The sequence below is a fragment of the Chiloscyllium plagiosum genome, chromosome 15 (assembly GCF_004010195.1).
Source record: "Chiloscyllium plagiosum isolate BGI_BamShark_2017 chromosome 15, ASM401019v2, whole genome shotgun sequence".
In the NCBI taxonomy this organism is placed as follows: domain Eukaryota; kingdom Metazoa; phylum Chordata; class Chondrichthyes; order Orectolobiformes; family Hemiscylliidae; genus Chiloscyllium; species Chiloscyllium plagiosum.
In genome coordinates this window covers 956,579-978,007 of record NC_057724.1, presented here as the reverse complement: position 1 = coordinate 978,007, position 21,429 = coordinate 956,579, and the positions used below count along the sequence as shown (strand labels likewise).

Genomic DNA, 21,429 nt, shown 5'->3' with positions numbered 1-21,429 from the left:
CCACCTTCCTAACTTGCAATCTTCTTCCTGACCTCTCTGCCCCCACCCCCACTCCGTCCTATCACCCTCACCTTAACCTCCTTCCACCTATCGCATTCCCAACGCCCTCCCCCAAGTGCCTCCTCCCTACCTTTTATCTTAGCCTGCTTGGCACACCTTCCTCATTCCTGAAGAAGGGCTTATGCCCGAAACGTCGATTCTCCTGCTCCTTGGATGCTGCCTGACCTGCTGCACTTTTCCAGCATCACATTTTTCATCTATGGAATGCTTTGCCTGCAATGGTAGTAGATTTGCCAACTTTAAGTGCACTTAAGTTGTCATTGGACAAACATATGGAATAGTGTAGGTTAGATGGGCTTCAGATTGGTATGACTGGTTGGCACAACATTGAGGGCCGAAGGGCCTGTACTGCGCTGTAATGTTCTATGTTCTATGAGAGATTTGGTCAGGAAATGGTATCAGATATGCTGATTATTCTTAAGGCACCAGGTCTGGATGGAGAAAAGTAACTATCCAAGGATATAGAGGCAAGTGTGAGTTGGAACTAAAAGTGGCAATAGGCAGTTTCGGTTGAGATATTTCAGGGGATAATGGATTATCTGAAAACGAGAAATCTTCAGGGGACAGTGAGTAAATAGGGACAGTAAATGGGGCGGCATGGTGGTTCAGTGGTTAACATTGCTGACTCACAGCACCAGGAGCCTGGTTCGATTCCACACTGTCTGTGTGGAGTTTGCACAATCTCCCCATGTCTGCATGGGTTTCCTCCGGGTGCTCCAGTTTCCTCCCACGAAAGTCCAAAGATGTGCAGGTGAGGTGAATTGGCCTTGCTAAATTGCCCATAGTATTCAGGGATGTGTCGGTTAGATGCATTAATCAGGGGTAATTATAGGGTAATAAGGTTGGGGAATGGGTCTGGGTGGGTTACTCTTCGGAGGGTTGGTGTGGATTTGTTAAGCTGAAGGGCCTGTTTCCACACTGTAGGGATTCTATGATAATGAACTGAATGTAGCACCTCTGTGCTACAACCATTGGTGATTCTTATATTTGAGCTGAAGGTTCACCAGATTGGTCCCTACAGTGACAGGGTTGGTCCAAGAGCCTGAGCATGATCTCCGGTTCTCAAAAGATAAGAAAGATTTCCTCATTGCCAAGCATATGTTCAGAAAGAAGCTTGACAGGGTAGAAACCAGTTATTTCCTCAGTTACAAAATCTAGAATATGGAGGCTCAGTTTCAGGCTAAGGGACCAATCACTTAGATGCATTTATCACCCAAGTTTGAAAGATTCACAAACTCCCAACCCCAAAGGATTTTTTTTGTATTCACACATAGGAATTGGTGACTGGCCAGCATTTATTGTCTGTCCCTTGTTGCCCTTGAGAAGATGATGGTGAGTTGCCTTCGTAAACTGCTGCAGTTCACACGCTGTTGTTTGACATACAATGTTTCTGGAATGCCAGGATTATGACCCAACACTGAAGGAAGAGCGATATATTTCCAAATCAGGATGGTGAGTAGTTTGGAGGGGAACTTACAGGGGTGGTATTCCCATGTATCGACTGTTCTTATCCTTCTTGGTGTAAGTAATCATGGCTTTGGAAGACGCCATCTAAGATGCCTTTGTGAATTTCTGGAGTGCACCTTATATACAGTACACATAGCCGCTACTGAGTATCAGTGGTGGAGGGTGTAGATGCTTGTTGATGTGAATCCATAGAATCCCTGCAGTGTGGAACAAGCCCTTCAGCCCAATAAGTCCACACCAACTCTCTAAAGAGTAACACCCCCAGATCCATTCCCCTACCATAATATCCTATATTTACCCTTGACTGATATACCTAACCTACACATCCATGAACACTATGGGCAATTTAACATGGCCAATTCACCTAACCAGCACATCTCTGGGATTGTGAGGGGAAATCCACGCGACATAGGGAGCATGTGCAAACTCCACAGACAGTTGCCGAAGGCTGAAATCGAACTCGGGTACCGCGCGCTGTGAGGTAGCAGAGCTAACCACTGAGCCACCGTGAAGAGCCAACGCAGTGTGGTGTCAATCAAGTGGGCTGCTTTGTCCTAGATGGCATCAAACTTTACAAGTGTGTTTGCACCCATCCAGGCACATGGGGAGTATTCCATTACACTCCTGACTTGTGCCTTGGAGATCATGGACAGGCTTTGGGGAGTCAGGTGGCGAGTTACTCACCTTAATATTTCTAGCCTCTGACCTCCTCTTGTAACCACTGTATTTATATGATGAGTCCAGTTGAGTTTCTGGTCAATGGTAAGCCCGAAGGATGTTGATAGTGGGGAATTGAGTGATAATAACACCACTGAATGCTAAGAGAGTGTAGTCAGATTGTCTCTTGTTGGAAATGGTCATTGCCTGGCATTTGTGTGGCAAGTGTTAAGATTGTGGACACTCCCTTGTTGAATGCATTTAAAGCCGAGATAGACGATTTGTGATTTCTCAAGGAATCAGAAGAAATGGGAAGCAGATGGGAAAATGGAGTTGATGTCACGAGAGAAATGAATGCTACAACTACTTTATAGGAGGTCAGTAAGCTCAGTTGGTCAGTTTGCAATGCAGAGTGATGGCAACAGTGTGGGTTCAACTCCTACACTGACTGAGTTTACCATGAAAGATTCCTCTTCTCAACCTCTCCCATCGCCAGAGGTGAAATAACCATCAGGTTAAACCACCACTAGTCATGTCTCTCTCTCTCTCTCGGTCTCTCTGTCTCTCTTTCTTTCTCTCTCTCTCTTTCTCTCTCTCTCTCTCGGAAAGTAGTTCTACGACTCTGTAGGTTTATGATGCCTTGAACACGTCTTGTATTTATGCGTAGAGTTGGTCACCCAATAGAATAAACAATTTCCAATTCTGACCATGGCTCTTCCAGTTTACTGCCCAAAACATTAACAGATTCATACAGCATTTATAAGAAGCAGGTAACTAGTATATTGAAAATGTACAGGACACTGTGCTGCAACCAACCGCTCTAAGAACTCAGACAATCGCCATGTTTACTTGATGTATAGAAGGTGCCAATTTTGAAGAAAATAACAATAACCAGAGGGGCAAGATGCCCGAACAAGATGTCACCATTGAAGGAGGGAGTCAACTAACCAGGATCAGAGGAAAGTCATGGAATGGTTAAAGACTGTAAAGCATTACCGTACAAGAGAGAAGAGATCAAGCATCATTTTGCACAATTATGCATTCAGACAATCATTCCAGCAACTGAGCAGACTGACAGAATGAAGATTGGCAAAACTCCAGCCATATTTGCACAAAAATCAAAGTAACTGGAATAATAACCTATCAATCTGTACACTGGCATCCTTTCCACATTACTGCCTATTTCCCCTCCCACCATATCTATGTTTTCCCTCTACTTCCCTGTCCCAATATTATTCCATTTCTCATTCTCTGCCTCTGCCTCCTTGCCCTATCTCTATACAGAATCGATAAATAGGCCCACAGGATTGTGGTCTGTCAATGACAATTTTCCATTTAGTCAAAGATTTAAAGAGAAACCACTTCCCCCAAGAAGATATGATCAAAACCTGGAAGGAATTTGCATGGCAATACAACCACTTCCCCTGGAGAGTGCTCACCATCTCTTGCCTCCCAATTCTAATTCTATTTCCCTCTGCTATTGTACACTGCAGTCTCGCTCTTCCCACTCCTAGGACCTAATTACTCACTTACACCATTGCCTGACCTGACCTGAATATTACAGCTTATGAGACATTCCTTGCATGTTTCCAGAGAAACTGAAGAAAATTTAACAGAGCTAGATTTATTAGCTACAAAGTGTTTCATTAATATTAAGAACATAACACTACATGAGTATACTAAACATTGTGGAATCCCTTTTAGGAATCTAATGCTTTAACCTGCTTAATTGTAGAAAATCCAAACAATTGACTCAAAATCCGTTAAACAAGCTGGAACATGGAAGAAATTGCCCATTACTTATTTGGATACAAAGACTGCATACTCCACTCATGGACAGTGGGATGTGGATTTTCCAACTGAAAGTTATTGCGTACTATGTTTCCACTCACTGGCATCAGATTTTAACTATGGAACCCTTGAGAAAGGCATCAAAAAGAACATTTTCCTGACTAGTAGTCAGATGATCAATGCAAGACAATATTAATGGAGGCTTTCAGAATGATAGTAGTCTGAGATTGATAGACCAACTACTATCATCCAGGAAGACCATCAGTTGAGTATTAGGATACTTACTCTTAAAAAAGGCCTGTTTTAAGATTTAAGAGCCCTGAATTAATCAGGCCTGCTAACTGTAAGTTTATTTCAACCAGAAATAAGAAATTCAAATTTCAAAGCACACTTTGTACTGTTAAGACACAGAGACAAACAGCCAAACCAAATCTATTTCTAATTTCGCAACAAGTAACACTAAAACTCTGAAAAGCAGCACTATGATAATGACCACACAACCTGATGTAAATTTAGGGATGAACACTGATCAGGAGAGTGGGGTAACTCCTTGCCTTTCTTCAAAAAAGTGCCATGGAATATTTTGCCTCAGTTTAATATTTCCTTTGAAACTTGACACATCCAACAGTACAGCATTCTCTTACTACTACACTAAAACATCAGTCTATATTTTTGAGGTCGCACCCAAGACAAGGATTTGAATTTACAGCTGTCTGACCCAAAAATGAGAAGGCTCCTAATGGAGCCACAGCTCACATTAATTCAAGGCAATGTTCCTGTGTATGGTCTAAGGATGCTGCATTGAGTCCAGTTAAAAATCACATAACACCAGGTTAGAGTCCAACAGGTTTAATTGGAAGCACTAGCTTTCGGAGCGCAAAATCTTGCTATAAATTCTGTGTCTTACAATCTTATTCTTCACAACCACCTGATGAAGGAGCAGCTCTCCGAAAGCTAGTGCTTCCAATTAAACCTGTTGAACTCTAATCTGATGCTCAGTGATTTTTAACTTTGTACACCTCCCGTCCAACAGGGGTGTCTCCAAAGCATTGAATCCAGACCACAGTCCATCTTAAAGTTTGGGGCATCTTGCAACAAATTGTGTGCCAGTCAGAAATACCACTATTTACCTTTTCTTCAGGGAGCAAATGACTTTTCCTGTCCAACTCCAAAGCTGTAGCGAGAGTAGCCTCAATGTCAGTTTGGTGGCTCATCACAGCAGCTTCTAATAACTGAAACATTGAGTCAACATTTAATACAATACTTCTAACAGGCGGAAAACAAACTCTTTCACAAAATAATCACTGTTTTTTCTTAAAAAGCAAATCTCTACTTGAAATGACTTGGGCATTTTGTTTTATATTTCTATCCTTTGGGAATACCTATACTACAGGGACTGTAACATGGCTATATCCACATGCATACTTGAATCAAGGGGAGTGCAGTGCAAATGAGACTGCCTTTTAATTTTCCATCTCGCCAATAGTTGTGTGTCCATTTCAGAGCACCCACAACATAGGGAGGTAATGGCCTAGTGGTATTGTCACTGGACTGTTCATCTCGGGACCCAGTTATCTTTATGGGGACCCAGGTTCAAATCCTGACATGGCAATGGTGGAATTTGAATGTAGTAAAAATCTGGAATTAAGCATGCAATTGTCATTTATTGGAAAAACCCATCTGGCTCACTAATGGCCTTCAGGGAAGGAAACCGCCATCCTTACCTTGTCTAGTCTACATGTGACTCCAGATCACAGCAATATGGTGGACTCTTAACAGCCCTCTGCGTTATTCGGAATGGGCAATAAATACTGGCCTAGCCAGTGATGCCCACATGCCATGAATGAATTAAAAGAAAATTCACAATGCTCCCTCATCAGCAGATCCATATCTCAGCTCTCTCGCAACAGCTATCCCTTTTCCAATCAACAAGTTATTAGTGCACAATTTAACATGAATAGTTCCCAGAGTTCAATCTCTCTCAGCAAATCTACACCAAATTTTCTGCATAGCAAAAACACTGACAGTAGCATCTTGCATGTATCTATGCCAACATGACGATGCATTGGATATTCCAAATATTTTCACGAAGGTAATGAAAAATACTGAACTACATTGCAAACATACAAGTTCTATATCTCAGTTTGTTTTCCTTATGGCAAGAGAATTCTATCAAAGAATGGAACTGACAATGGGAATTTAACCAGATGATGCAGTGTTCGGTGTGGATTCAGTTTTCTTCCCATCTCTGCCCAATGTTTTCTGGCATGAGAAGTCCTATGGACAGACTTTCCCACTCAACACAATAAATGCCCACTTCAGGGCCTCATCCCACCACCACTGGTAGTCAACAAGCATTGGACGAGGCAGTAGCCACACAGGAAGTTTCAAAAGCAAATTTTCTTGTTAGAAACAAGAAAGGAGGGGTCACCCTGTTGGGAGTTTTCTATAGGCCTCCGAGTAGTTCCAGAGATGATTCTCAATAGGAGTGAGAGAGACAGGGTAGTTGTCATGGGGGTCTTCAACTTTCCAAATATTGACTGGGAACACTATAGTTGGAAATGTGTTGCTGGAAAAGCGCAGATCAGGCAGCATCCAAGGTGCAGGAGAATCGACGTGAAGGGCTCATGCCCGTAATGTCGATTCTCCTGCACCTTGGATGCTACCTGACCTCTGCACTTTTCCAGCAACACATTTTCAGCTCTGATCTCCAGCATCTGCAGTCCGCACTTTCTCCTGGGAACATATAGTACAAATCCGATAGATGGGTCAGTTTTTGTCCAGTGTGTGCAGGAGGGCTTCCTGACACAGTATGTAGTCAGGCCAACAAGGGGTGAAGCCACATTAGATTTGGTACTGGGTAATGAGCCCGGCCAGATGTTAGACTTGGAAGTAGGTGGACACTTTGGTGATAGCGATCACAATTCTGTTATGTTTACTTTAGTGATAGAAAGGGATAGGTGTATACCAATGGGTAAGAGTGACAGCTGGGGGAAAGGCAATTACGATGCGATTATGCAAGATTTAGGAAGCATAGGATGGGGAGGGAAACTGCAGGGGATGGGCACATTAGAAATGTGGATCTTATTCAAGGAAAAGCTCCTGAGTGTCCAAGGTAAGTATGTACTTGTCAGGCAGGGAGGAAGCTGTAGAGTGCGGGAGCCGTAGTTTACGAAGGAAGTGGAATCTCTGGTCAAGATGAAGAAGGCGGCTTATGTTAGGATGAGATGTGAAGGCTCAGTGAGGGCGCTTGAGGATTACAATGTAGCCAGGAAAAGCCTAAAGAGAGAGCTCAGAAGAGCCAGGAGGAGGCATGAGAAGATGTTGGCGGATAGGTTCAGGGTAAACCTTAAGGCTTTCTATAGGTATTTAAGAAATAAAAGAATGACGAGAGTAAGATTAGGGCCAATCAAGGATAGTAGTGGGAAGTTGTGTGTGGAGTCAGAGGAGATAGGGGAAGCACTAAATGAATATTTTTCGACAGTATTCACTCTAGAAAACGACAATGTTCTCGAGGAGAATACTGAGATACAGGCTACTAGACTAGGTGTGATTGAGGTTCACAAGGAAGAGGTATCAGAAATCCTGCAGAGTGTGAAAATAGAGAAAGGCCCCTAGTCCGGATGGGATTTATCCTAGGATCCTCTGGGAAGCCAGGGGGGATATTGCCGAGCCTTTGACATTGATCTTTAAATCATCACTGTCTACAGGGATAGTGCCAGTAGATTGGAGGATAGCAAATGTGGTTCCCCTGTTCAAGAAGGGGAGTAAAGACAACCCTGGTAATTAAAGACCAGTGAGCCTTACTTTGGTTGTTGGTAAAGTGTTGGAAAAGGTTATAAGAGATAGGAATTATAATCATCTAGGAAATAATAAGTTGATTAGGGATAGTCAGCACAGTTTTGTGAAGGGTAGGTCGTGTCTCACAAACCTTATTGAGTTCTTTGAGAAGGTGACCAAACAGGTAGATGAGAGTAAACCGGTTGATGTGGTGTATATGGATTTCAGAAAGGCGTTCGATAAGGTTCCCCACAGTAGGCTATTGTACAAAGTGCGGAGGAATGGGATTGTGGGAGGTATAGCAGTTTGGATCAGTAATTGGCTTGCTGAAAGAAAAGTGTGAGGTGATTTACTTTGGTCAGAGTAACCGGAATGCAAAGTACTGGGCTAATGGTAAGAGTCTTGATAGTGTAGATGAGCAGAGAGATCTCAGTGTCCAGGTACACAGATCCTTGAAAGTTGCCACCCAGGTTGACACAGAGTTGTTAAGAAGGCATACAGTGTTTTAGCTTTTATTAATAGAGGGATCGAGTTCCGGAACCACGAGGTTATGCTGCAGCTGTACAAAACTCTGGTGCGGCCGCACTTGGGAGTATTGTGTAAGTTCTGGTCACCACATTGTAAGAAGGATGTGGAAGCTTTGGAAAGGGTGCAGAGGAGATTTACTAGGACGTTGCCTGTATGGAGGGGAAGTCTTACGAGGAAAGGCTGAGGGACTTGAGGCTGTTTTCGTTGGAGAGAAGAAGGTTGAGAGGTGACTTAATAGCGACATATAAGATAATCAGAGCGTTAGATAGGGTTGGGTCAGGGTGTCTGACATTGAGAACAGGTCCTCCTGACAGCCACCCTACTAACCTATCATCTGACCCCTCCCCTTTACCCACATCCCACCTTCACTTTCCAAAGGCATTTGGAGCTCACTGATCCTGGACCTTTGGTCACAGCGTTGCTTCACTGCTCTAACTGGCCAACAGCTCTTTGCGGCACCAAACTGAGTCCTTGATCTTGGGGGAAATCTAGTCAGAGACTACAGAATTCAGAGGACCTTTTCTAAAGGAGGTGATATAGGGTCCTCAACAGCTCTTCAGCAAGCAATCAAGAGCCCAGTCATAAAGATAAAATTCTGCCCTATACTTTCTGCATATATCTGTTTTTCAGTGGAACTTACCTGAAGTTGTGTGCCTCCTGGTGAAGATGGTCCTCTGTGCTGGAGCTTCAGTCTTGTAACTACTGCCCAGTTGGACAACTTCTCCAGGTTTTCTTTGAAGTCAGCATAGTCCTGGAGGTGAATCTCAATTTCTTTCACTTTAACAGACAGTTCTTTGCACATCTAAATAAGAAAACAAGACATTGCATCAGAAATAAAATTTTTCTGTGTCCAAAATAAATCATATCTGACTTGAAACGTTAACTTTCTCTTTCTCTCCACAGATGCTGCCAGACCTGTTGAGTTTCTCTACCACTTTCTGTTTTTAAAATTTGAGAGTCTGTAATCATCAGACAAAACATGAGCTACATACAAGGCGTATGGGATAATAGTAAAACTAAAGTAAATTTCCTTCTGATTTTTCTAGAATTAAATATGTCTTACTGCAATCAGGAGGAAACGAGGACTGCAGATGCTGAAGATCAGAGTCAAAAAGTGTGGCACTGGAAAAGCACAGCAGGTCAGGCAGCATCCGATGAGCAGGAGAGTTGACATTTCAGGCATAAATCCTTCATCAGGAATGGGTGGGGACGAGGGAGAAAGAGAGAGAGAGAGAGAGAGAAGGGGGCTGAGGAATAAATTTATCTCTCAGCCCCTTGCCACCCCCACCACCCACATTCCTGATGAAGGGCTTATGCCAGAAATATCGACTCTCCTGCTCCTCGGATGCTGCCGAACCTGCTGTGCTTTTCCAGCACCACACTTTTTAACTTTTACTGTGATCATACAGTCAGTAACAGATTTCTCAACCCATCCTTGTAGTAACATTTGCTATCTCAAAATTGTCAGTCAGTCCAATTTTTAACACGACATTTATAGTGCAGCATTTTCAAGCAATTTCATTACGCTCAATCTTTCTTTCACTTTAAAAAGCACAGTATAGAGTATAACACAAATCTACTGCATGTATATTTCTAAGTGATTTTAAAATTGAGAAAAGCTCAGAACAAAAAAAAGTGTAGGTTTTAATTTCAATTCTTTTTCATACATATTAAATTAAATAACTGAATGGTTCCAAATATCGACACAGCCCTTTTACTTGTTCACAGGTTAAACTAAAATGAACACTGGAAATTGTTGGGCGCAAATGGTGCTGGAAACTGGAGCTTCAGGCTCAACAAAACTTCAAGGAATACACTTGTTGTGCCTTTCAGCTGAGATACTTTCCTTTCAGCACAAGAAAGTGAATGCTAATCCCTTATTGCAACTCATCGTGAATTATGATGTCATTTAAAAAAAACTTACCTTATTCCAGTTTGAATTGATAATTCTATGCTTTGCAGAAAGTTTGTCTCTCTCTTGTAGACTTAGGTTTTTGTCTGAAAGTATATCCTGTGTAATGCTGTTCATCAAGGTTAAATTGTCACTGCGCAACTTGAGGTCTGTTGCTGCAACCTGTGAATAATAGTCACAGTACATAATGCAACAGTCAACAAAGAGACCCTAACCAAAGCTGAAATGCTACACAACAGTCTTTTTTGGCCGATCTGAAAATCAAGATTTAGATTAGAAATATAAAATCAACCTCAATAAAGTGTCCTGAAAACACCATACTTGACTCAAAATGTTAGTTCTTTTTATCTCTCCACAACTGCTGCCAGACCTGAATACCTCTAGGATTCTCTATGTTTGTTTCAGATTTTCTGTGTCCACAATGTTTTGCTCTTAAATAAAATATTGCTGAGTCAAAATCCTGGAACTCCATCCCTAACAGCGTTGTAGATGAACCTAGACCAAAGGGACAGCATGGTATAAGATGACAGCTCATCACCACCTTCTCAAGAGCAATTAGGGATGATCAATAAATGCTGACCCAGCCAGCGTCTCCCACATTCCACACAAGAGGTGAAGAAATGGAGCACAGCAAGGAATATCTAAAGAGGACTTCAAGATAGAGACCCGACAGTGTGGTGCTGGAAAAGCACAGCAGGTCAGGCAGCATCCAAGAAGCAGGAGAATCGACATTTCTTGCATAAGCCCTTCATTCGGAATGATGAAGAGCTTTTGCTTGAAACAGCGACTTTCTTGCTCTTCAGATGCTGCCTGGCCAGTTTTGCTTTTCCAGCACAACACTCTCAACTCTGATCTCCAGCATCTGCAGTCCTCACATTCTCCTTCAAGATAGAGAATATCATGAAACAGGAAAAGACTATTTGTGACTCATGCCAGGTGAATCCCTCAAAATAGTTTGGGACGGGGAGGAGGAGGAGGTGGTGAAGTGAGAAGAAAATTAGACTGGAAAGGAAAGAACACGAAAATCGACCAGTCACCATAAAGGGGAACCCAAAAATGTTCTACTAGAATACAAATAGAAAGTGGTTAGTCAGAGATGTAGTGGGGCCTACTGGGACAAAGAAAGAAACATGTGCTTAGGCTAGTATACTTTGGTAGTTCGTTCTATCAATGTTTTAAATAGGAAGAGGACGGCAATTTTAGAAATATTGATAGAAAGAGAGACCCCAGATGGCGTAAAGATTCACAGTTTGTCTTTCAGTACAAACTGCCTAGGATTAGACTGGTTGTCTCTTGATCTGATTAGCCTGCTAGACAAAGTGCTTGCCATGATTTTCAAAGCTTTAATTTGGGGTAGATCCCACAGGATTAGAGAGTTGCAAATGTGATACCTTTGTTCAAGAAAGAGTGAGATCCTGAAAGCTCAATACTAGGAATAGACAGCATAAATGAATTAAAAGCAGTGTTTTATTCTGAAGATTCATATCAAACTTAAAAATATTAAGAAGCTGCCAGAGTCATAGAGGTCTACAGCACAGAAAAAGGTCCTTCAGCCCATTGAGTCTGCAACAATCATATATATGCATCTAACTATATTAATCTAATTTTCCAGAACTTGACCCATAGCCTCAAGAGCTTTGGCATCGTAAGTATACATAGAATATAGAACAGCACAGCACAGTACAGGCACTTTTTGTCCTTTATGTTGTGCCAACCTTTTATCCCAGTCTAGGATCAAACTAACCGACATAACTTACATTTTATTATCATCCATGTACCTATACAAGAGTCACTTTCATGTCCTTATTGTATCTGACTCTACTACCACTGCTGCCAGTGCATTCCATGCACCCACCACTCGCTGTGTAAAGAACCGACCTCTATCATCTCCCCTAAACCTTCCTTCAATCATCTTAAAATTATGCCCCCTCGTGATAACCATTTCCATTCTGGGAAGAAGTCTCTGGTTATCCACTTTACCTCTGCCTCTCGTCATCTTGTCCACCTCTATCAGGCAACCTCTCATCTTTCTTCGCTCCAATGAGAAAAGCCCTCACTCTCTCAACCTTTCTTCATAAGACATGCTCTCCAGTCCAGGCCGTATCCTGGTAAATCTCCTTTGCATTCTCTCTAAGCATTCCACATCCTTCCTATAATGAGTGACCAGAACTGACACAATATTCTAACAGTGGTTTAACCAAGGCTTTATAGAACTGCAGCATAACCTCGCAGCTCTTAAACTCAATCCCCCTGCTAATAAAAGCCAACACCATATGTCTTCTTAACAACCCTATCAACTTGAGTGGCAACTTTGAGGGATCTATGGACATGGACCCCAAAATCCCTCTGTTCCTCCACACTGTCAAGAATCTTGCTTTTAATCCTGTAATCTGCATTCAAATTTGACCTTCCAAAATGAATCATTTCATACTTTTCCTAGTTGAACTCCATCTGTCACTTCTCAGACCAGCTCTGCATCCTGTCAATGTCCCGTCACAACCTACAACAGTTCTCCACACTATCCACAACTCCACCAACCTTCGTATCAGCGGCAAACTTACTAACCCACCCTTCCACTTTCTCATTCAAGTCTTTTGCAAGAATCACAAAGTGCAGAGATCCCAGAACAGATCCATGCAGAACACCACTCGTCACCGAGCTCCATGCTGGATACTTTCCATCAACGATCACCCTCTGTCTTCTATGGGACTGCCAATTCTGTAGCCAGACAACCAAATTTCCCTGCATCCCATGCTTTCTTACTATCTGAATGAGTCTAACATGGGGAAACGTATCAAACATCTTGCTACAATCCATGCACACCACATCCACTGCTCTGTCTTCATTAATGTGTTTTGTTAAATCCTCAAAGAATTCAATAAGGATGGTGAGGCATGACCTGCCCCTCACAAATCCATGCTGACTACCTCTAATCAAGCTACGGTTTTCCAAGCAATCATAAATCCTGTCTTTCAAAATCCTCTCCAATAATTTGCCCACTACTGATGCAAGACTGATGTAATATTTAGAAGTGTACTTCTAAATGTTTCTGCCTCTGCACCCTGACAGAGCACTAATGATACAAGCTTGATAGACTTACATTTTAGTGTCCTCAGTCAGATTACTGTTATTCCACATTCTCTTCCTCAGTTTAGAGGACTGCAGCTTTGCAAAGTGGATATTGATTGAATCATGATGGTTGTGGAGCAGACATGCGTGAAGCTGCCTACAACCTCTTGCACTACACTGTCAGTGGTGACAGAAGGTGGTATGGAAAAACCTGTGCACATTTGTCTCAAATCTCAGGTGACAAAGGCTAAACAGCTTTCTGTGAGTTCCATTAGGCAAGTAGACACCCTCTATAACAAACAGACTAGAACAAACAGCCCTACCAACCATCAAACCAAAAATCTGGATCCGCTACGTAGATGACTCCTTTGTCATCACAAAACGAAACAAGATAGAAGAGACATTTAACATCATCAACACCACCTTCACAGGCATAAAGTTCACCAAGGAGGAAAAAACCAACAACAAACACGCATTCCTGGACGTCACAGTCGAAAGAACGGACATCGGTGAACTACAAACCTGCATATACAGAAAACTGACAAACACTGACCAAATACTTAACTACACCAGCAACCATCCCAACACACACAAACAAAGCTGTATCAGAACACTATTCCAACGAGCCACCTCGCACTGCAGCACAGACGAACTTCGGAAAACAGAGAACCACCTATACAACTTATTCAAGAAGAACGGATACTCAAAACATACAGTCCGCAGATTCCTCAAGAACAAACCACGACAAGCAGACCAAATTAGGCCAGAAACCCTAACCACCTTACCATACATCAAAGAAGTCTCAGAAATGACAGCCAGACTACTAAGACCCCTCGGAATCCTAGTAGCACACAAACCCACCAACACTCTCAAACAAAAACTAACAAACTTATAAGACCCAGTACAACCCATGGACAAAACCAACGTCGTCTACAAAATTCCATGCAAGGACTGCCACAAACACTACGTAGGACAAACAGGAAGAAAGTTAGCCACCAGGATACACGAACATCAGCTAGCCACAAAAAGACACCACCCTCTCTCCCTCGTAGCCCTACACACGGAGGAAAAAAACCACCATTTCGACTGGGACAACATATCTATCCTGGGACAGGCTAAGCAAAGACATGCCAGAGAACTCCTAGAGACCTGGCACTCCAACCACAGCACCATAAACAAACACATTGACCTCGATACCATCTACCAACCTCTCAGAAAACGAACAGGAAATGACATCACCACAAACCCCAGGAACCCCATCCTGGACAAACATATAAATAGAAAGCAGGAGACAGCAGCTTCGCTTCACTTGGAGGTCGCCACTGATGATGTTACTTAGCCAGGTAATGAAACGTCTGGATATCAAACCTACAGCTCAGCGAGCAAACCTACACCCCAACCCTCTATATGCTGCTTTCTGATGAAAAGGGATAAAACGTCTCCCTTCTTTTTAGCCACCAATTTGCATCAGTCACAACAAATATGTTCCTTTTACTTTTTGCATGCAGCCATCGCACTTCAAATAAGATGCAGTTAAGACTATAAAACCATAAGAGGTAGGAGCAAAAGTAGGCAATTCAGGCAATCCTTGCCACTCAATAAGATCATGGCTTATCTGACAATTCTCAGCTCTAGTTTCCTGCCTTTCCCCTTAACTCTGAATTCTCTTAACTCAGTAAATATTTGTGTATCTCAGTCTTGGAAATACTTAACCAACCAATCTCCAGAAACCAATGCAGTAAAGAATTCCAGCTTTGACAAAGGGTCAGTTAGACTCGAAACATCAGCTCTTTTCTCTCCTTACAGATGCTGCCAGACCTGCTGAGATTTTCCAGCATTTTCTCTTTTGGTTTTTAAAGAATTCCACTGATTCGCTGCCCTCATCTGTCTTACATGGGGTCAGCTGTGCACCAGTTGATTGTTGAGTGCTATTTTCCATCTTCACTTAAACCTTCTGGTACAACACTCACTGTTTTCTCAATATTTCCCATTGACATTTGATTTGCTTGGCTCACCTCATTTGCAAGAATTAGGCATAGCAGTGCCTCCTCACTGTTGGACCAGACACACATTGTTGCGGGCAAGTCCCCTGAACACAACTGACAAACATTCATCTCTCACTGTCCCCACACTACTGCTGTCCCAGTCCATTTTTGGAAAATATTTGTTGTGACTGATGCAAATTGATGGCTAAAAAGAAGGGAGGCGATTTATAAGTCCATAGGTAAATATCTCCATTATAACCACACTATATTGTTGGCACCCGTAAATTTTCTTTCAGGTTTGGTAATCTATATCCTTCCAACTAATGGCAGGTCTATACATTACAGCAAGCAATGTAACTGCAAAATGTTTGTTCCTTGGCTATCACCAAATTGTTTGCATCCTTGAACCCTCCGAGATATCCTCTTTCTACAGCACTGCGATGCTCTCCTTAACAAAAAAAAACCATGCCTTCTCCTTTTTTCCTTTTCTTTTTTGAGCACCTTGTAATTAACACTCAGTGTATTATCAACACATCATAATCCACATGGCACTCTGGGCTTGTAATTCTTCAATTTTACGTGCATTCACATACATGCAACATAACTCTCATTTGGTTTGTGTGTTATTCGGACTCTCCAACAACTTGCTATTCTCTATTCTAGTGTTACCTGCCTCTCCAAGTATTTTGTACACTCCGATATTACACTCTAATATTCTTCCCCAATTCCCACATATTACTGAGTACAAAACTTACATCTTAAACCTCTAAAGATGCATGTAGATTGAATAGCTCTGTAAAATTGATAAGGAAACATCAGATCAAGTTTCCCTTTGTACACTCCCCGTGATCTGCCTTGAGGGGCAATAACAGAAAACAACCTGCAATTTTCAGACAGACTACTTTTAGCTGTTCATCATTACGCAATCTCAAAGACAAAGTCTCTTTTTTGAAAAACTGTTAAAATATAAAATATAGAGTAGGTTAATCACAGATTGAAATACCTTCAATTCCTCCAGATCATGTGCTGTCGGCGGTGAATGCACAGCCCTTAAAGAGTTCTGTACCGTATCCAACCACAAACCAAATTCATCCATCTGATTCTTTAAATCAGAGCATTGTTGGCTATCTCCACCCAACCTAAGAGATAAAAAATAACCTAATACTTAACAACTATAGAACCAAGGAGGTCTGCATTTAAAACAGTATATAAGTCAAAGGATGCTAATTCTGGTTACTCATGTCAGCACTGCAACTCGGACCTTCAAATATTCAACTCAACTGCCTTCTCTTCTTACGAAAACAACAGTGCTGTTTGAATGGGAAGTCAACATAATATATTCTCTATCAAAATGAAAATTAAGCTTTATACACAATTTTTCATGATTTAAAAGTTCCAATCTACATTATAAAACAGAGAACTCCAATCACTCACAGAAATGGTTAAATATAAAGGTTTCTAGTAAAGATGCACTCTAATTAATAGTCATACACTCCCATGCAAAGCAAAGTTTTCCATCATGATTTCTCTCACGTTGCTCCAAACACTTGTTGGTTTAAAAAAATGGTCATTTACCTACGATGCCGATCTTTGATCTCTGAAGAAATAGCTGCCCAGCGTTTATTTAATCCATTGAGCTTCTCCTGTAGGAGACATCCATCTGCTGTTGAAAGATCCTGTATGATATCTCTGCCAGAGGCATTTAAAGTAATATATACTGGCTGGTGACTGCTGAGACTTTCTTCCAGCTCCTTGCAGGGAAATAACAACATTATTCCAGAAAGGATTCAGATCATGGACAATCTCCTACTCCATCCAACAGAATTGGTCAACAAGCCATTCAATAATACAAGCTCTAAAATCAAAATGAGGTGCCAACCCAATGAGGTTCAAACACAGGACGATATACATAATATAAACCATATGGACTGCAGATGCTGGAGATCAGAGTCGAGAGTGTGGTGCTGGAAAAGCTCAGCCGGTCAGGCAGCATCTGAGGAGCAGGAGAATCTATGTTTCCAGCAGGAAATGAGGCTTGTGGGTTGGTGCTGAGAGATAAATGGGAGGAGAGTGGGGTTATGAGGAGGTAGCTGGAAAAGCGATAGTTGCTGAAGGTGAGAGAGAAGATGATAGGTCAGAGGGGGCAGTGATGAATGGGTCCAGAGGGCAGTGCTGAGTTGGAGGCTTGGGACTGGGATAATGTGGGGGGAGGGGAAATGAGGATGCTGTTGAAACCCACTTTTATCCCACATGGTTGCATGTCCCAAGGTGGAATATGAAGCTTTCCTCCTCCAGGCATTGGGTGGTAATGGTTTGGTGATGGATGCGGCCCAAAACCTGCATGTCCTTGAAGGAGTGGGAAAGGGAGTTGAAGTGTACAGCCATGGGGCGATGGAGTTGATGGGTGTGGGTGTCCCAGAGATATTCTCTGAAACAATTCGCAAGGTGTCCTGGCTCCCCAATGTAGAGGAGACCACACCGGGTGCAACAGATGCAGTAGATGACATTGGGAGAGGTACAGATACATTTCTGACAGATGTGGAAGGATCCCTGGGGGCCTTGGATGGAGGTGAGACGAGTGGTATGGGCACAGGTTTTGCACTTCCTGCAGTGGCAGGGAAAGGTGTCAGGAGTGGGTTGTGGGCTAGTGGGGGATGTGGACCTGACGAGGGAGTCACGGAGGGAATGGTCTTTTTGGAACACTGATAGTCGTGGGGAGGGAAAAATATATCTGGTGGTGGGGTCCATTTGGAGGTGGTGGAAGTGGCGGGGATGATGCATTGCATGCGGAGGTCGGTGGGGTGGAAGGTGAGGACCGGGGGGTGTTCTGTCCTTGTTGCATTGGGAGGGGTCGGGTTCAAGAGCAGTAGTGTGTGAAGTAGAGGAGATACACTGGAGGGCATTGTCAACCACGTGAGAAGGGAAGTTGCGATCGTGGAAGGAAGAGGCCACCTGGGACTTTCTGAGGTGGAATTGGTCATCCTGGGAGCAGATGTGGCAGAGGCGGAGGAATTGGGAATAAGGGATAGCATTTTTACATGCGGTAGGGTAGGAGGAGATGTGGTTTAGGTAGTTGTGGAATCAGTGGGCTCATATGTCATAGGTGATCCCACAACTAACAGACCAGATCAAAACTGTGATCCTGCCACAGCTAGTCAAGAAAAGTGGTGGACAATGGAATAATTAACAAGGGGAGAAAGCTTCACAAATTTCCCAATGCTATGTTATGGAAGCCCAGCACATTATAGGGCACAAGGCAAGGCAGAAGCATTTGTAGTCATCCAAGTGTATTCAGGTACCAGTTTTTAGCTATTTAGTTTACTCCACGAGACATCAAGAAATGTCTGAAAGTATTGCTACAAGCCCTAAAACATTCTACTAATATGACCAAAAACTGTAGTGCTCCAGAACTCCAATATCCTAGCCAAGTTGTTCTAGTACAGCTACAACACTTCTACCCAGCCAGCAAAGTAGAAAACTGCTCAGGCTATGTCCTGTACACAAGAAGCAGGACAAATTCAAACAGGCCAATTACTGTTCTATCATTCTCTCTATCATCAAAATCATGAAAAATGTCATCAAAAGTGCTGTGAAGCAAGATGTTGCTCAGTAGTAATAAGTTCACAGACACTCAGATTGAGTTTTGTCAGGATCATTCAGCTGTTGACGGTAAAGCAGCCTTGGTCCAAACATGCACAGAAGAGGTGAATTCCAGAAATTGAGACTGACTGTCCTTGACATCAGGGAGCACTTGAACAAGTGTGGGCTCATATCTCAACAAAAATCAAGAAAAACCCTTCAGTGATTTGGGTCATACTTTGCACAAAGAAATGTTTTTGTGCTTGTTAGAGGCCAATCATCTCTGCCCCAGAACATCACAGTTGCTCAACGTTATGTCCTTAATGCAACCATTTTTGGCTTCACTAATGACCACCCCTCCAACACAATATCAAAACCGGTCAGGTTTTGATCAACATTTGCATTCATCATTGCGATGATTAGTATTTGCAACCTGAGACCACATAGTTTAGGAGTAAATATAGGTAATTCAACCCATCAAGTCTACTCCATCATTCAATAAGCTCATAGCTATCAGATTATCCTCAACTCCACTTTCTTACTTTGTCCCCATAATGTTTGATTACCTTACTGATTAAAATTGTGTCTGTCTCAGCCTTAAATATACTAAATGACCCAAACTTTACCATAATCTGCAGGAAAGAATTCTACAGTTTCACTACTGCCTGAGGAAGGAAATTCCTCATCCTTCTCCTGACTGAACAACCCATTACTGTGAAATTATGCTCTCTGGGCATAGACTCTTACACAAGGGGAAACAAACTATCAAGTCCACTAAGAATCTTCTACGTTTCAATTCTTCCATGATTTCAGGGCCAATCTACTCAACTGCTTCTCATAAGAAAATGCCTCAATACCTGGGATCAACGTGGTGAACCTTCTCAGGACTGCCTCTAATGCCAATATATCTTTCCTTAGGTACGAAGACCAAAACTGGTGTGGTCTAACTAGTGCTTTGGATAGTTTAGCACGACTTCCTTATTTTTATACTTCATTCCCTGTGAAATAAAGGCCAATACTGAGGAAACGCAATTATTCGAATGACACGGGCAGGAAGTATTTTGTTCAGATAATTGAATGCCAGGTAACGCAGTTTAAGCAAACGTCGGGACCTTGCAATCATGCCAGATAATCCGAAATTCGAATAATTGAATACCGGACAATCAAGGTTCCTCTGTAATCCATTTGCCTTCCTTATGACCTGATGGGTGAATGTCTGCCAATCAAGGTTCTGAAGAAATATCATAACAATCTTGAAACATTTAACTCCGTTTCTTTCTTCCTATCCTAATTATATCTTACATTCTACATTTTCTGATCCAAGATAATTTCTTGCTATCGTACTTATTCCATCCCATACCAACAAAGTTATACCATCACCTTTTCCTTCCTGTCTTTCCTTATGTAAAGTGACAAATCCTTGAACATTTAGTTACCATCTTTGATCTCCTTGTAACCATACCTCTGTAATAGCAATAAGGAACTTAACCATTAACCTGCATTTTTGCCAACAATTCAATTATTTGGCTGCAAACACACGTACGTTCAAGTAAAGAGCCATTAAATTTGCCTCAAGTACTGAAGAAGTCCATACCAGCATGCACCAATACTTGGGCAACATTCAGGCTTTGGCTGAGAAGTGGCAGGCATCATACATGTCACATAATGACAGAGCCAGGCAATGAGCATTTCCAACAATACAGACTTTAACAATCTCCCATTGTCATTCATCATCATTATTATGGTGTGTTCCTGAGCATCAACATCTTGCACTTACAATTAACCACAAACCAAAATGGAAGGGACATACAAGTATACTGACTACAAGAGCAGGTCAGAGACTGGAACTTTAGATAAGTAAATCACCATCTGACTTCCCAAATTATGTTCACTATCTCAAAGACACAGGCTAAGAATATGATGAAACGGTTTCCACTTCACTCTTTAGTAAGGCAGAATTGTTTTAGGGAAGAGGGAATTTAATGCAAGGTCAGGTTGGAGAAGTTCAGCTTGTGTGATTTACATAGAGCAGGAAATAGTAAGGTATGAGGTGGGGTCAGAAAAAATTATAATGCAATATATTCAAAGTTGGGTTGCTGTGTATGTATTAAATGTATAAAGTGTTGTATGTAAAGTTGGTTAGATGCAAGTGCAGATACCAGCTGGGAATCAGGGGTTGTGACAATAACAGAGGTCTGGTTCAAAGACGATCAAAGACTAGGTAGGAGCAAACATTTCCTTGTATAAACTGCTCAGAGAAGGTAGAGAAGGCAAAAGAAGAATGGATAAGGAGAGGAAGCAGTATTAATTAAGCAGGACATTTCAGTGCTGGAGAGGGGCATGCCTCAGCAATGTGAAAGTCAGAGGAGAAAGTGAGGACTGCAGATGCTGGAGATCAGAGCCGAAAATATGTTGCTGGAAAAGCGCAGCAGGTCAGGCAGCATCCAAGGAGCAGGAGAATCAACGTTTCAGGCATGAGCCCTTTTCAGGAATGAGGAAAGTGTGCCCAGCAGGCTAAGATAAAAGGTAGGGAGGAGGGACTTGGGGGAGGAGCGTTGGAAATGCGATAGGTGGAAGGAGGTCAAGGTGTGGGTGATAGGC

General features: G+C 42.3%; 1 protein-coding gene across 8 annotated transcripts in view; it reads right to left on the bottom strand.

Moving 5' to 3' along the window:
* LOC122557037 (utrophin-like) overlaps positions 1-21,429 on the bottom strand; it is a 688,507-nt gene that overhangs the window by 335,297 nt on the left and 331,781 nt on the right. For 7 of the 8 annotated variants that reach the window (XM_043704260.1, XM_043704256.1, XM_043704261.1 and 4 more), the window contains 5 exons: positions 16,825-17,000; positions 16,253-16,388; positions 10,208-10,357; positions 8,924-9,085; positions 5,106-5,207 (listed from right to left, as the gene is read on the bottom strand). In XM_043704260.1, coding sequence (XP_043560195.1) covers positions 5,106-5,207; positions 8,924-9,085; positions 10,208-10,357; positions 16,253-16,388; positions 16,825-17,000 — 726 coding nt within the window. Of the gene's footprint in view, positions 1-5,105; positions 5,208-8,923; positions 9,086-10,207; positions 10,358-16,252; positions 16,389-16,824; positions 17,001-21,429 lie in introns of those variants that run through there. The other variant, XM_043704263.1, reaches the window with a different exon arrangement.